The following is a 16439-nucleotide window of genomic DNA, read 5'->3' as shown; positions in this document are numbered from 1 at the left end:
ATATAAAATTAAAATTGCTGCTCTCTATCAATATCAATCTTTAGAAAGAAACAGGAAGTGACATTTCTTGCTTTCTCCTATTGGTCACCAGTCATGGGTTTTGGCTATTCATTTTGAATTTCCATTCCCAGAGCAATTGGGGTTCTTCAAGATTTTGAATGCTGCCAATATAATGTGGTTTCATTCTCCATTTAAGTTTGGCACATAACTGTAGATTGAACAACTGGACTTTTGTCTGCTTGCATTGGTGAGGTTCGAACAGTGCAATTTGCTTAAAATTGGCCAAATTAGAGCAAAAGATTTATTTTTCACAACAGTGCAAACTGAGTTTCACATTAATGTAAAAAGACACTGACCTGGATATACTGGTAGCAATAACATAAAATGGTTAGCATTCACCATCATTACTCCTCTGCAACTTACAGCATTTTGTCCTCTAGGTGAGGGACTTGGATCACTGAGAGTGGCTCAGTATACCATTCCAGACTGAGCTAGTTGAGTCCTGAGGACATTGCTGCTAGATTAGGTCTGCGACAGGTAGTGAGGGAGCCAACAAGAGTGAAAAGCATACTTGACCTCACTGTCACCAATCTGCTTGCCTCGATGCATCTGTCCATCATAGTGTCATAACATTGACTACCACACAATTCTTATGGAGACAAAGTCCTGTACTCACATTGACATTGCTGAAATGTAGTATTGTATGCCCAACCACAGTCAGCTGCTTTATCAATGACTTTCCCTCCATCATAAGTTCAGAAAGGGGGATGTTCACTGATGATTAAATTAGATTCAGCATCATTCTCAACCCTTCAGATACTGAAGCAGTCTGTGTCCAAGTGGAGCAATGTCTGGTTGGGCTGACAAGTGGCAAGCATCATTTCCACCACAAAAGTGCCAAGCTAATGACAATTTTCAACAAGAGAAAATCTTATTATTTCTCCTTGACATTCAATGGCTTTACCATCACGGAATCACTAGGGATAATGGCAGACATGGAGAGAGGGCCAGAGCCCAGTTCAGAATCCCAATTTACATTCACCAGCAAGGACAAAGCCTGACAGATGGTCAGTGACACAGAATGAAGAAATCTCGATTCTGGTGGTCAAACATTCAATTGTTCTGGAAAAGATTGGGGGGGTTCTGAAGTGTTCACCCTGGAGGTTACCATTGACATGAATGGCTATGGCCTAGTCATATAAATACAGTGGATACAAGAACAGATCAAAGGCTAGGAATCCGGTAGCAAATGATTCATCTATTGATTTCCCAAAACTGTTTACAAGGCAGAAGTCAGGAGTGTGTTGGAATACTCCCCACTAGCCTGGATTGGTACAGCTTCAACAACTACTCCAGAAGCTTGGCACCATTCAGGACAAAGCAGTCCACTTGATTGACACCATTTCCACCAATACATACTTGTGCTAACAATGGCATTCAGTAACAGCAATGTGCACCATCTGTGAGATGCATTGCAGAAATTCACCAAGGCTCCTAAACAGCACCTTCCAAATCTACTACCATCTAGAAGGACTCTGGCAGCACATTCATAGCACCGCAACCAGCAAGTTCCTCTTCAAGTCCACACTATTTTGATTTGGAAATATATCACTGTCCCTTCACTGTTGCTGGATCCAAATAGTGGAACACCCAGCTACTTAGGCCAACTAGATTGTAGCAATTCAAGAAGGCAGCTCACCATCACTTTCTGAAAGGCAGCCAGGGGCTGATAACAAATGGTGGCCCTGCCAGCAAAGCCCAAATCTCTTGAATAAAATTCAAACATCCTGTTTAGTTATTTTGAAAGGTTTTTTTCCAGTTAATTAAAATCAAAATACCGAGTTACGCTAAATAAAATGCTTATTTCTCCTGACAGATCCATTTTGACTTAACAATCCTGACTTACTTCTTTTAAGTGTATATTCAGGAATTGTTTTCCATACAAAATATGCTTGAGTGGAATGTGAGCAAAAAAGAAATCTATTCTGAAAACCAGTGCCGTTTTGAGCAGCTTATTACCCAGATTTCCGATTGTGTGGAAACTCTATCTCATTATGTTTATCAAGTTAATGAAAATGGGGAACGATTTCCTCTTTCAGAAAATGTAACAGCTTGCAAATTCATTTAAAAGGAACATGGTTACAATTATGTTGCATACGGATGTATAATATAAAATGGCATCTGGCAAAACTTCAGAAGTTGGATATGTGTTAAGGGACCTTCAATGGATGAAAGAGAGTGAAATGGGGCTCACTGTTTGCTGCCCTCAAATGCCTGACTTAAACAATGATTCATTGCACAGTGATCTATGCCAAAAATAATAATCTGTAAAATGTGCCCTATGACAGGGTAAAGACATCTCCTTCTCATGTCACATTAGCTAGACCAATAGACATCAACTTCGTTTGTATTACAAATGAAAATTAAGCTGTACCTTTACCTGTCTTTAAACTATGACATTCAGCATTGAATTTAGTGACTGAAATTGAGATTTTTTTAAAATCACAGTTATTCTCAATTCAAGAGAAATTCAGAACTGTAAAAGCTGAGCAGATTTAGTTTGCCAAATTACAGGATGCGGGGTGTACACAGACACAATATCCTGAACTTGCAGCTAAACAACATGATTTTTGTGAGTACCGTTTGCAAAATAACATTGTTTCACAGTCTATTTTTGTAGCAATGAATGGAGCCCCCACACCAAAGTTTTACCAATGAGACATACACTATAAAAGGAAACAGTCTAAATCAAGTTAAAGAGATTCTGGCAGTGTAGGGAGGAGTGTTGAAGTATAAGGCAGGGATAACCAATATAGGTACTTCATTACAAATGGCCAAAATCTTCATAAACCACAGACCAAAGCCTAAATAATAGGTTAACCATAAATAGACCTAAATATTTCATGATATTCAAAGTCTTTTGAAAAGCAGTTATGTTTGCCCAGAAGACAATAATGTTCTAGGCTCTGATTTCATAAATCATTATAAACCAATGAGATCAACAATCATAAACACATATGTAGGATTACATAGGATTTACAACAGAAACAACAGCTAGAACAAAATTGAAATGTTAGGATCTCTGTACATGTGATGTATATGCATTAAGAATAAGCATAGAGACAAGGCAGCTTATGGCAACCAAGCACCAATGACAGCAGCAGCAGTGCTGCCATGGCAATTAGCTTTTCTCCATGGCAGCAGTTCAGCTGCAATGTTAACTTACACAGTCATACAACATGATTTGTTGTACGATGTGTAGTGGAGGAGGAAGAGAAGAAATTAAATACCTCCTTCTGGACTTTGCTTGATAAAACCGAGTACAGAAATAGATCTCTTTCAACAACAGTGCACAGCAAGGATTACACACCCAACACATTCAATCAGCTACAATTGTTTCCCACTCTTAGAAAATTATAACACAATAATAGAACAATGCAAATTACTTTTGCCCTTGCTTACCTGAGGAACATAAAAATTGGAATCATTAGTATTTACAGAAGTGCAAGTTATACTTTTAAGTATAGAATTTGCAAAGACCTTGTTCGTATTGATCAAATATATATAGTACAATTACATGAATATGAACTAAAAATACAGAACTTTTTTGAAGTGGAGTCTCTAATGAGCTATAGTCTTAATTAGAACATGCTGAGACTGAACTAAATAAAACGTAGCTTTCACTGAACTATATGAACAAGAAAGACTGCACAAAGATATCTCCTGATGTTTCAAACTAATGAACACACAATGTAACCTCACAAAACATTTGGTAAAACTCTTGACCAAAATACCTAAATTTGTTGTAATGTCGCTTGTTCATGACATCACTGTGTGGCAATGGGTCAGAATTGCACAGGTTTTTCCTGTTTCCCTTCAAACAGAATAATTTTTCTTTCGGTTTTTAATAACAAGGGCACCTTTAAAATAAGAAGCACTCCTGAAGAGACTACTGCTGGAGAGAGAAGTCAGGTTAAACCCACAAAAAGCATTTTTCACTAATTTTGCTGACACAGTGTAAGCTGAAATAGCACAGGTAGTGTCACTGCCAGCCAGAGTACAAAGCAGCACCAAGCACGAGCTGTTTACTGTGCTACTCATTATGCACAGCACGAGGCACTTTAAATGCAAAAGTAGTTTCTTAAATATCATTGTAAAATATTAACAGACACATCTGTTCTTTTCTAAAACAACATTCTGTAATACAAGATGAATGAGAAGTACCTGTAAGGGATCCAGTCAGAGAGATGCTTAGAACTCATGTTATACATCAACTGTGTGATTTTCAGCACAAAGGCCTGTAGCATGAAAGAGTGATCCCGAGATCAGACTCCTGAAGGACATCTGCCACAATCCAAGCATTATCCAGCAGGACCCAAAATCTTCACGTTACTAGCTAACCCCAGGTACTGAGAGACAGGCAAAAAAAAAACGAGCAAGATTCATTAAACCACACCTTCGGCAGCGATTCCACACTCCTGTATAAGCAACCACTCTCTGTCCCTCTCGCTCTCTCCTCTCTATCCTCAGCAAACCATCAAGCGGCTGCTCGTCTATACAATGAGTGACAAACAGGTAACTACAGGCTCCTTTGTAATCAATTCAAACACAGCTAGCTTTGATGCATAAAATCTTTTCAGATAAATTCTGCTTTGTAAAGTGGAAAGAAGAAAGAAGAATAATCCTTTGTTATGTCAAATAATTAATTAATTTCAAACATGCTGTTCATTAGCATCGGTACTGGGAGGGTTACATATAGTATTAACAAATGTGCTTTGATCTCCAAGGATGGTTTATATTTTTGGGTAGGAATAATCTAGGGCAATCTTTGACTAGATATCATCTCAAATTATTTCTTGTTTATGACTACTATTTAATTTTCCACCATAAGACTCCTACATCAAAACACAGCAGCTTTTAAACCATCTGAAAGAAATTTAAGGAAAAATTCAGAAAGATTTTTTTTAGAAAATCATTTTTGTTCAACCGATTTAGTGTTGTGTGTATGTAAATCACATTGTAAGGAGGTTGTACTCACTTCAAATATGAAAATAAAATGAAGCAAATGTCCCCTAAAGATCTTAAGATACTGTACAAACGCCAGCACTGTGTTTTAACAACTGATGCTAATGAAGTTATAGAATCATACAGCACAGAAACAAACCCTTCAGCCCAAGATGTCCATGCTGACTAGGTTTCCTAAACTGAGCTAATCTCAAATGTCTGCATTTGGCCCATATCCCTCTAGACCTTTCCTATCCATGTACCTGTACAAATGTGTTGTAATTATACTCGCCTCTACCACTTCCTCTGGCAGCTCATTCCACATATGCATCATTCTCTGTGTGAAAAAAATGCCTTACAGGTCCTTTCTAAATCCTCCCCTGCTCACCTTAAACCTAAGCCCTCCAGTTTTGGATTCCCCTACCCTGCAGAAATGACTTTGGCTATTCACCTTATCTACGCCCCTTACGATTTTATTAACCCTTATAAGGTCACCTTTCAGCCTGCGAGGTTCCCAGAAAAAAAAGCCTCAGCCTTTTTCAGTTTCTCCCTATAACTCAAATCCTCCAGTCTCAGTAACATCCTGGTAAATCTTTTTTTCACCCTTTCTATAATAGGGTGACCAGAATTGTGTGCAGTACTCCAAATTTAGCCTTACCAATGTCTTGGTAACAGACAACAAAACTGCAGATGCTGGAATCCAAAGTAGACAAACAGGAGGCTAGAGGAACACATCAAGCCAGGCAGCATCAGGAGGTGGAGAAATCAATGTTTAGGGTGTAACCCTTCTTCTACACCCTAATGTTGATTTCTCCACCTCCTAATGCTGCCTGGTTTGCTGTGTTCCTCCAGCCTCCTGCTTGTCTACCAATGTATTGTACAGCCATAACATAATGTCCCAACTCCCATGCTCAAAGGTTTGACCAATGTTGGCATGCATGCAAAATGTCTTCTTCATCACCCTGTCTATCTGAGACACCACTTCCAAGGAACCAAGTACCTGCATCCACTAGATCTCCATGTTTGACAACACTCCTCAAGGCCCTACCATTAACCGTATAAGTCCTGCCCTGGTTTATCTTACCAAAATGCAAATTGAGCATTTATATGAATTAAACTCCAACTGCCATTCTTCGGTACGTTGGCCCAGTTGACCAAGATCCAGTTGTGCACTTGGATAATTTTCTTCACTATCCATTGTACCACCAATTTTGGTGTCATCTGCAAACTTATTTACCATGCCTCCTACATCCTCATCCAAATTGTTTATATAAACAAATAGCAATAGTGAACCTAGCACTGATCCTTGCAGCACACTGCTGGTCACAGGCCTCCAGTCTGAACAACAACCCTTTACCACCATCCTCTGTCTCCTAGCATCAAGCTAATTTTGTATCCAATTGGCTAGCTCTCCCTGGATTCCATGTAATCTAACCTTATTAACCAGTCTAACACGTGGAACCTTGTTGAAGGTCTTGCTGAAGTCGATGTATCAACATCTACTACTCTGCCTTCATCTATCTTCTTGGTTGACAAATTATTGTAAAGCATTGGACTATTAATTAGATCCAGATTTACAAATATGAAGTCGCACATTTTAAAAAGAATGCAAGAAGATAGGAATTGCGTGGGTAGGAGAAAAAGAGACTGGGAAGGCCCAAAGGAAATATAGAAGTTTTGACCAATAATAGAAATGATAAAACTAATGGCTTTTATATTAAAGCAATAACTGTAGCAAGGGTAAAATAGTCAGGACTTAAGAGGATGGTGGGTGCAGAGAACACTCTTCTAGTGAACAACAAAGGGATGACCAAGTTATTCAACAAATATTTATGTTCCTAAAGAATCTAGTGGCCTCCATCCATATTGTTAGCCTCTCGGATTCAAATGTAAGGATATGAAAAGACAATTTAAATCTATGATTTGTTTCTCTATTGACTATACTGTTGAAACACAAGCACTGGACTTCACAACTGTTACTAGCACTGACTAGTGGGGGAAACAGCAATAGTGAGGATTAGAGATGTGCTTTAAAGCTTTTTATTAATTTTTCAGATATAGTTTTTGGAGCTTTATGCCACTAGGAGCAATTTAGAACACATATTTGTTTTGCAGTGATTTGGTTAAAAAAAAAGCAGGCTTCTACAGTCTCAAGAGAACAATTTAACCCTGTCACAAGTTTGGAAGCGATGTCTTATTAAGAATGTAAGAACAGGTATAGGCCAGTAAATTACAGCATAGCTCATTGATGCCTCAGCTAACATTAACCCAACTCTGTTCAATATCCCTTGAAAGCCTGACTTGAAACAAACTTATCTACCTCTTTACGAACATTTTCAATTGCTCAACATCCAGATTCTTTTGAGAGCATGAGTTCAGAATTCCACCACTCTTTGTGTGTGAAACAGTATTTTCTGACTTCACTTTAAATAGGTTACCTCCAAGTTTAAGACCAATGCCTTTTGTCTGGATTCTCCCACAAGTGGAAATGCATCACAATCAAATTCTTTCATCATTTTAAATATCTTGCTCAAAGTTGTGTTCATGAAGAATCAAAAATGTATTTAATGGAGTTGGCAGGAGTCTTGTTCGGCAGCTGGGGAACCAGAGACAGCTACCTTTCACCTCTGTCAGGGAAAGGCTGCCACATTAAATGCCACTCAGCCATTGAACTAGGCAGTGGTTGGCTAACCTTAGGATCAATGACCATATGGTCTTGCCTATCAAGAGCTGCTGCCAGTTTTACTGATCACCAGCACCACTAAAGAGGCAGTACCTGCTGACAATACAATAACCATACAGGACCAAGTGGATCCCAGCTGAGTGATGGCAGGAGAGGTTTTTGGGCTCGGAGTGCAATGGCAGGGGATGGCTTTCAGCAGGCACTCCATTCCTAATGGTAGGGAAAGGCTATTGAGTATCATTAAAGAAGGGACCCATTCCACTGGGAGCCCACAAGCATCTACCAAGGGTTTACTCGTTATGCCGCTCAAAAGGCAACACACCTACCTACTTGGCTAATACCAGAGATGAGGCCCTTAACGGGACTGTAACTGGTCACTGTAGGACGACAATTGTTAGCAGAGGGAGAGTCTGTCTACGGGCCTTCTTGCCATGGACTTAATTGGGGTTGAAGTGGGAAAGTTACAGGATCCCCACTCACCTCCAGCTGCTCAAGTAATCCCACAACTAAACTCACCAAAGGTGATAGTATTAAAAATCACCCACTTTGAGGTTTGAGCCTTCCAATGTTCAATTAAAAAACAAAGTGGAACTCTCATTTCCAGTCATGAGACTTTGTGTAAGAGTCGTATATTCCGTGTACAGTATCAGAAAAATACACTTTTGCTGTTAATCTGAGGATTTGCTAAGAGGCTTGCAGCTGTTTACTATCTAATTCATGCGCATGTTTTCAATAGACATTAATGTCAGTCATAACAACAGATGTAATATCAAGAGCCACAGGTTGGGATTTTATACCAACCTTCCCCCTGATATAGAGTAGTCTGGCTTTTGGGAATGGGATGTAAAATCAGGTTGCATGAGGACTAATGGACTGTTGCCTAACTGCCTCCACTGATATTTTACCTCAGAGGAGCCAGGATTGGCTTCGAGGTGGCCCTCCCCTTCTGGCACCCCACACCCAACGTAGAACCAGCCCAGACACTGTTTGCTCTCCCTTCCCTGAACCTGACTTCTTGATCCCCTAACTGGGGCCTGTCTGACTGGTTTAGGTGAAGCTGTCCACTCATGTGCTTGTCCGGTCTTCATTGATGTTCCTTGATGGGGACTGTGTCCGGTGGAAGGTGGAACATCCTTTCATAAAGGGCAGATATAACAACCCCTATCAGTTAAACACTGGCAGACTGTGAAATACAGCAAGGTGTTGAACTTAGCTGTCTGTACTCACTATGTTCCACAAGTATTTACTTTATTTTACAGCCAGATTATTTATAAAGAATGCAATAGATTAACTCCTCAATCTCATCAAATCTAAAATGGAAGGGGAGAGCAGTTTTGGGACAGGGAATTAGATCATTGACTGAGGAGTTATTATGGTTGTTTGATGCTTTTGAAAACCTTTCCCTCAATTTTTGAATATTTTCCACAACAGTTTTACATAATATCTTTAGATCACAATGTGGGAGCCTATTGCTTGTCAAAAGACATGCACTCATTGTGAAAGTCAGCCACACAGTCCTTCCTTTAATCAGAGAGGTTTTCAAAACAATCTGTCTTACAAGGAAGAGGGGAAACCGAGAGAGCAAAATATTATTTGTCTAAATCAGAGACTTCTCTTCCCCAAGGACTGAAGTGTAATATTGATAATAACTGTAGCATCTGTCATTTCTCTTGCTAAAATTGAGCAAATGTCAAGGTAGGAACCAAATGATTAAGAATTTTTTTTATGAGTGTGTGTTTGGTTCTCTGCAAGTATCAGAATTGGATCCCCAGAAATTTTAAAGATTTACATCGATAGCAAAACCATAATCACTGCCACTGCATCATTGTCCAGTATTAGTGGCAAACTTTATAAGAGTCCTTTTGCATAAACCTACCTAAATATTTATGTAATATCAATGCTCAGCATTTTTCTCCTAATTTTTGTAATTTGCATTTAATAAAAGTGATTATCCAGGTTGATTGATGAATATTACCATACCTTTAACTACTGACAAAGAAGAATGACTTTTAACATATTAAATGGTGACTAGTGTCTGTAGTTTTCAATGTTCCTGGACACAGAGAAATGTAAAAGGGGTGTATTGTGAATATTTTCTTCAAAGGAACACACCAAATAATTAAGTATTGTCACTTTCAGCCCAGAACTAGACTAGACTAATTTCAACAAAATGCTGTTGAATTTATTCGAGTTCACACGAACTTTCATCCATATAATTGGTCCTATATAAACTTCATCGGTGCAGTAATTTAGTAAAGTTTAGAAAAGTTAAAAAGTTAATGTACAACAGGTCTCCAAAGCTTAGAGTCTCCAATCAGGAGTTTCAATGATAAAAATAGCTCAAGTAATATCCCTGCCCTTCACATCAAATCTTTCTGTATGACAAACGCGAACATTATTCAAGCATTATCCTATGAATACACAGACTGCTGCCACAAAGGTTTTAGACTCCAAAGGCAAACCAGTTTCCTAGTGATGGCTTGAAAGAAAGGTGCAGGAGGATTGCATTGGTGCCATTCACAGTGATGTCTCACTCTGCAGGCAGGATGTTCCTGGGGAGTCAGGTTGAAATATGGGTCAGAAGCCTGTGCTGATTTTATGATTTTCCTCAGGAAAAACAGTAAATGGCCAGAGGGGGGTTTGCTGTTAAAACAGGAGGGTAAATTTGAGGTCTTCCAGTTTGACAGGAGCAGTAATTGCATAGAAGATCAGTTTTTCTTTATTCTTGAGGCCCACACTTGTTGTCCATCCCTAAATGACCTAGAACTGAATGGCTTGTATGGCTACTTCAGAGGACAGTTAAGAACCAACCAAATTGGAACCACATGTAAGTCAGACGCAATAAGAATGGTAGATTTTCTTCCTGAAAGAGAATTATAGAGCCAGGTGGGTTTTAACAACAATACAGTGATAGTTATTATGGTCACCATTACTGACCATTAGCTTTACATTCCAGATTGCATCAATTTCTGATCTGGATAAAGCATGATAGAATAGAGCAGCCCTTTCTTCAACTTTTAAAAATGTGAATGCAAAAATGATTTTTCTGGCCGAGCACCACTGGGTGGTGTGAGAGCATTGGTCGGTGGGTGCAAAGTCCCTCTGCAGGTCAACCTGTGATTTCTGCAACACCCACACAGCAGGCCAAGCTTCTGGGTCTTCTGGAGCAGTGGGCATCTGGTCCATCTCATGACCCGGTGATCAGGAAACAAAGACCACCTCAATTACAAGAAAGGCTTTTATGCAGTTTCAACAATCAATACCTCAAGTAGTCCAGTTACTCAGGTAGTACCTGACCTTTAATTGAACTCAAAGTACAGCTCAAGACAGGCTTTAATATCAGGATAGCGCATTTAGTAGGCAACAACTCCTTTTGTTTTACATTGGTATGTTAGTTTATATTATATACTCATCTGTAGAGTGGAGTTTGGAATTTGAACTACAATGTTCTGAATCAGACACGGAAGTGTAACCGATTGGGCAAGAGTGAAGCTAAGAGCTAATCCTTTACACGTTGTCACCGAGTGAGAAATCACTACACCCTTACAATGACATAGTTTGAGATTAAAGATCCGTAAAACTGTTCTGATCAACCTTGGTCAGCAGCAATCATCTATAAAATCTCATCACCCCGCCTTACTTAACACTTGTCATCATCGTCTAGATTTATCTGGCTGGCCAAGATATCAGGCTGGCTGAGACAGGGGATTCATTCATGTCTTTCCAGAGGGGAATACAGTAAAGAAAAACTTGAAGATATACTGTTCTCTATCTCGAAGAAAACAAGATAAATTGGGCTGGTCTGTCGCATTTACAAGGTTTGCTGTTGTTTCCGTCTGCCTTATGACATAATTAGATCTTATTCACATTTGAACCTGCTATACTTAATGAAACCTGATTAACAGAGTTCAGTACAGGATTCACCCTGATTGATAATGTAATCACACTTGGAGAATCACTAAAGACCAAGAAAAGACAAAGGACAACACTCTGTGGGAGGTATTTTACTGGCCCTGGCTGCTGGGCTGAGAATGGGACGGGGTTGTGTTGTTAAATGCTGGCTAATCACCGTTGGAAAGTTACCCAATGCGATTCTACTGCCTGGCCCATTTTACCATTGGTGGGAATGGCAACAGCAACAGAGCAGCCACTGATACCACGAGAGGCATGTCATCAGCAGCAACTTCCCAAAAATGGGAGGGCCATCACACCCAGAGACCTCATGGCCTAGAGACAGAGCCCATGGCAACAATGGCAGTCCCTGCCACCTGAATACTACCCCTGGAAGGTTTACCCTTCACCAGGGCCTGGCTGCCTATTGCGCTGTAACAGTGAAACCTCTTCCTCAATGAGAAGACCACACAATGTAGGTGCCCCGCCAATCATTCTCCTCACAGCCTCAGCAGCAGCCATCTCTCCTGGTGGCCTGTGGTCTTCTGAGGCTGCAGCATGGAAAACAAGCTAGTCAGCTGTCATCAAAGAGGCCGCCACTAGGAAGATTGCCACTGTGGTCACATAGTCTGTTCAGACAGGCTCAAGTCCAGCATTTGATCCCGTAGGCAGTGGTGATGTCCGGAGCAAGGACTCCTGGTGGCAGTAGGCCTGATGCCTGGATTCTTGGCAGTGATAGTGCCCAGAGCAGAGACTCCTGGTGACAGCAGGCTCAAAGTCTGGACACTTGGCAATGGTGGTGCCTGGAGCAGGGACTCTTGGCAGCAGTAGGCCCAGAGCTTGGATTCTTGGTGGTATTAGCAAGGCATCGACAGCAGCAGAGCTGGAGTCATTTGGGTCATCGGTTGCATCAATGCTATTCCTGTAGCAGGGACTCCTTCAGATCCAGAACACCTTGCAGAGACCTTACAGAAACCCTGAAGCCATACTTTAGACATCAATTTGAAGAGAAGATGAACTCTTATTTAAATATCTCTTTTTATCCTTATTGTAACTCAAAATTGCATCAGACTGTGGCAACAAAACACTTTTCACATATCGTCAAGATATTTGTGACAATAAATTATTCATTCATTCAATATCAGGACATAGCCCTCATCTGGTAAAATTCCAGTAAGTGTTTCATTGCTTGGTTCAAAAAGATAGAAATATGCACATTGATAAAGAAGAATGGGAAACATCAAAAACAAATATAAATTTAACCACCAGATACTGGGAGAGGTTATATTGTAAGATGGTAGGCTGGAAAAAACCGATATGTCATTCACAATACAATAGAAGATCTTCCATGCAATCAACCTAGCAAGCATTTCTTATAGGTCACCACAGAGAGAAATTTAACCTTTTAACTTGAGACATTCAAAAAAGCTGCAGGGAAAGCTTAGATCCTTTGTGGAATGGCACAATGGGTTCTGGTGAAAATCTCTTTAAATTGTTCAAAAGCAGTCTTGAGCTAGACAGGGGATTAAAGAAAACTGCATCCCACAGAAATACAAAGAATTGCTTGCTGTCAATTTACTCTATTCTTGGTTAAGTTTGGTGCGGCAGGTCATGCATCAGAGCGGGGTTTTATTTTGATGGAATGATTCGGGGGGTGGGTGGATTGTAAGGGGGTGGGGGAATAACTGTGGAGTCAGGCCTATCACGTGACACAGGTGCTGTTGTGTGCATAGCTAGACTGCATGAAGTCCTGGTGTTGGTACTCTGGCATTTCTCCCCAGCTTTGTGTCCACTGGTCTTCATTACTTCAACCATCCATATTCTACATTCATGGCCAAACCACACCACCTCATTCCCCCAACTAGGCTCAATGGCTGCTCATACCCTCCATGCAAATCCTTGTCCCTCTACCCACCATCTTGGACTTTTATAGCCCCTATGTCAACATGGGTCCTATTTATAAAACCAGCCTGGCAGACCTCAGGTCTCATGCTAGTATAAAATGTAAGCAAATTCTTTTGTCTAGCTGATGGATTCACTGCATGAAGAAAGAACTCCAATTCAGAAAAAAATCACTTTCATTACATCTAACTTTCTCCAACTGTTTAGTCCTTAACAATGTATTGAATAACACTTCCATTCAATTTATCCACTTTTTAATGCACATTCCGGTCTACTTTAACCAATACCAAAGGGTACTTGGCCTCTCTTTAAAGGCAATGGATTTCTGCAAAGGTGTGAGGTCCAAGGGTGCACTCTCCCTCTAAAAGAGTACCCTAACTCTCTAAGACAAAACTCCTGCAGTTTTAGATCTTTTCTTGGATGGTAGAGTCAGGGGGTGACCTTCAGAGGCAATGTGCCTTTCCTCCATCCTTGTTTGCGATTAGTTCCAGATTGAAGTAAATGGAGGCATCTGCGAACTGGGAAACAGCTTTAACCAGTGACCTAGTCAGGAAATCAAGAATTTTTCTCACCTGCTAACAAGGCAGATAATTGGGGAGGGGGTGGGGGGAGGGTACATTGAGGTCCTTAAGTAATGAACATTTGACCACATTAGGGTCTCAATTGCTGGTGCATGGAGGAAGTCCCAAATGGATCTTCTTGTCTGACGCTTAATTGTTGAGATGGAGATCAGTGGATAAAGGCATAAGGAGATGAAAGTCTCTCCGGGGCCAACTTGTCCAATTATATCCCCTTCTTACCACTTCCAGTGAGGGTAAAGCTGTGTCCTCAGAACCTCTGCCAATATTATCTCAGGGTAGAGCCTGGGGTCTTCCCACGGTGGACCTAGGTGAATTGGCATAAAGATTCTAACTGTAATGATGAGTGGATTGAGGGTATGTGTTGGCATGGGTTAGTTCTAAGTTTGCAGATGAGCTATGAGGGAGCATTAAAGTGAATGAAGGGACACAGTTTAGCATGGTTGGTATAAGGGCACATAAGGGGGAGTTGAGGTGGCAGGGATTGGAAAGGGAAGTCTGTAGGGAGGGAATGAAGAGATATGAGGGGCATGAGCTGGAGGGCACCTTTCTCTTGTTTCTTTTTGAAAAGCTGCATCAAAGACCCATAGAATCGAGCCGAGTCTCTAAAGCAGCCGACCTCCACATACGACTGGCCTTTGACTGTCTGTGAGCACTTACTCAGGGGCCAGCAAGGGACCCAACACCAGTTATCACTGACCCCACACCCTGGCGGAACAAGAATATGACTGCCCAGGTCATTTTCTCCAGAGTCTGCACTCCCAACTTGGGAGCAAACTTAAGCCTGGATGTCAATAGGTAAGAAACAGACAAATGTAATGCTGCACTCTTTAAATAGTCTAGCTATCAAGAAAAGGATTCACATCTAGTTTCATACTACATCATCAGCTTGGGATCCAATTAACATCAGTTGATGCTCACTCCAGTGCTGAGCAAGTGTTGCATTATTGAAGTTGCTGTTTCTTGATTGAGATGTAGAACCGAGGTTATCACTTTTTTTTTCAAAGTTAAAGATTCCATGTAACCATTCCAAGAAGTAGAATTATTTCACAGAATCACAGAATTGCTATATGGAGAAAAAGATCATTCAGCCTATTGAGTCTGCACTGGAAATCTGAGTATTTTGACTTAGTGCCAAATTCCTTATTTATCCTTATAATCCTCTGTGATTTTCACTTAAATATCATCTAATGCCCTCTTGGATGCTTCACTTGAATCTTCTTCCACCACACTTCCAGGCAGTGCGATTCAAATCAAGATGACTCGCTGTGTGAAGAAATATCTCTCACCTCATATTTTCCTCCTTTGCAAAACACTCTACATTTGGACCCTATGGTTTTTGATTCTTTTACAAGCAGAAAGTTTTTCTCCCTATCTGCTCTATCTGGAGCCCTCATGATTTTGAAAGCCTCCATCAAATCTCCCCTCAGCCTTCCTCTGTTCCAAGGAAGACAGTTTCAAATTCTCAAATCCATCCTCTTAATTGAAGTTACTCATCCCTGCAATCATTCTTGTACACCTCTTCTGCACTGTCTTAATGTGTTCACATCTTTCCTATAGCATGGAGCACAGAATTGTACATAATACCCCAGCTGAGGTCTAACCAGTATCCTAAATAATATCAGCATAACCCCCTGGTCTTGTATTCTATATTCCTATTAAAGCTGCCTGAATAGCTATGTTTTTTTTGTAAAATAACTCTCTACCTGTCCTGCTACCTGTCTTGACACCTCGTTTTGTGTCTTCTCCTGTTCCTTGGATGCTGCCTGACCTGCTGTGCTTTACCAGCAACACATTTTCAGCTCTGAGATTCCTGATGAAGGGCTTATGCCCGAAACGTCGATTCTCCTGTTCCTTGGATACTGCCTGACCTGCTTTACCAGCAACACATTTTCAGCTCTGCTACCTTTAATGCTTATGTATGTGTACACGCAAATCTCTCTACTCCACCTTAAGAATCGTACCCTCTATTTTATAGTCTTTCCATGTTCTTTCTACCAGAGTGCATGACTTCACAGTTCTCAACATTAAGCGTCATCTGCCACCTATCCACCCTCTCCACCAATTTGAAAATGGCTTTTGAAGCTTGATACTGTAATCCTCATAGTAAAGAATTCTTCCTCGTTTTGTGTCTTCACCATACTTTGAAATTGGTTCTTGCATACCAAGATAATATAATCATATGGAAAAATGAGGGTTCCATTATAACCTCTGTGGAACTCCACTGAAATTTGCAATTCCCCCGACCTGAGAAATAGCAATACCTTCTGCTCCTTATGGAGAAAGTGAGGTCTGCAGATGCTGGAGATCAGAGCTGAAAATGTGTTGCTGGAAAAGCGCAGCAGGTCAGGCAGCATCCAGGGAACAGGAGAATCGACGTT

General features: G+C 40.6%; 1 protein-coding gene across 5 annotated transcripts in view; it reads right to left on the bottom strand.

Annotated features, from left to right (window-relative positions):
* The window catches only part of tub (TUB bipartite transcription factor), a 437441-nt gene that overhangs the window by 116912 nt on the left and 304090 nt on the right, over window positions 1–16439 (bottom strand). For 2 of the 5 annotated variants that reach the window (XM_043705824.1, XM_043705825.1), the window contains exon 1: window positions 4225–4528. The exons of 2 other annotated variants lie outside the window; for them this stretch is intronic. In XM_043705824.1, coding sequence (XP_043561759.1) covers window positions 4225–4307 — 83 coding nt within the window. In that variant the 5' untranslated portion in view covers window positions 4308–4528. Of the gene's footprint in view, window positions 1–4224; window positions 4529–16439 lie in introns of those variants that run through there. One more of the 5 variants, XM_043705829.1, reaches the window with a different exon arrangement.

This window comes from Chiloscyllium plagiosum, chromosome 16, assembly GCF_004010195.1.
Source record: "Chiloscyllium plagiosum isolate BGI_BamShark_2017 chromosome 16, ASM401019v2, whole genome shotgun sequence".
Taxonomy (NCBI): domain Eukaryota; kingdom Metazoa; phylum Chordata; class Chondrichthyes; order Orectolobiformes; family Hemiscylliidae; genus Chiloscyllium; species Chiloscyllium plagiosum.
This window is presented reverse-complemented; position numbering and strand designations above follow the sequence as displayed.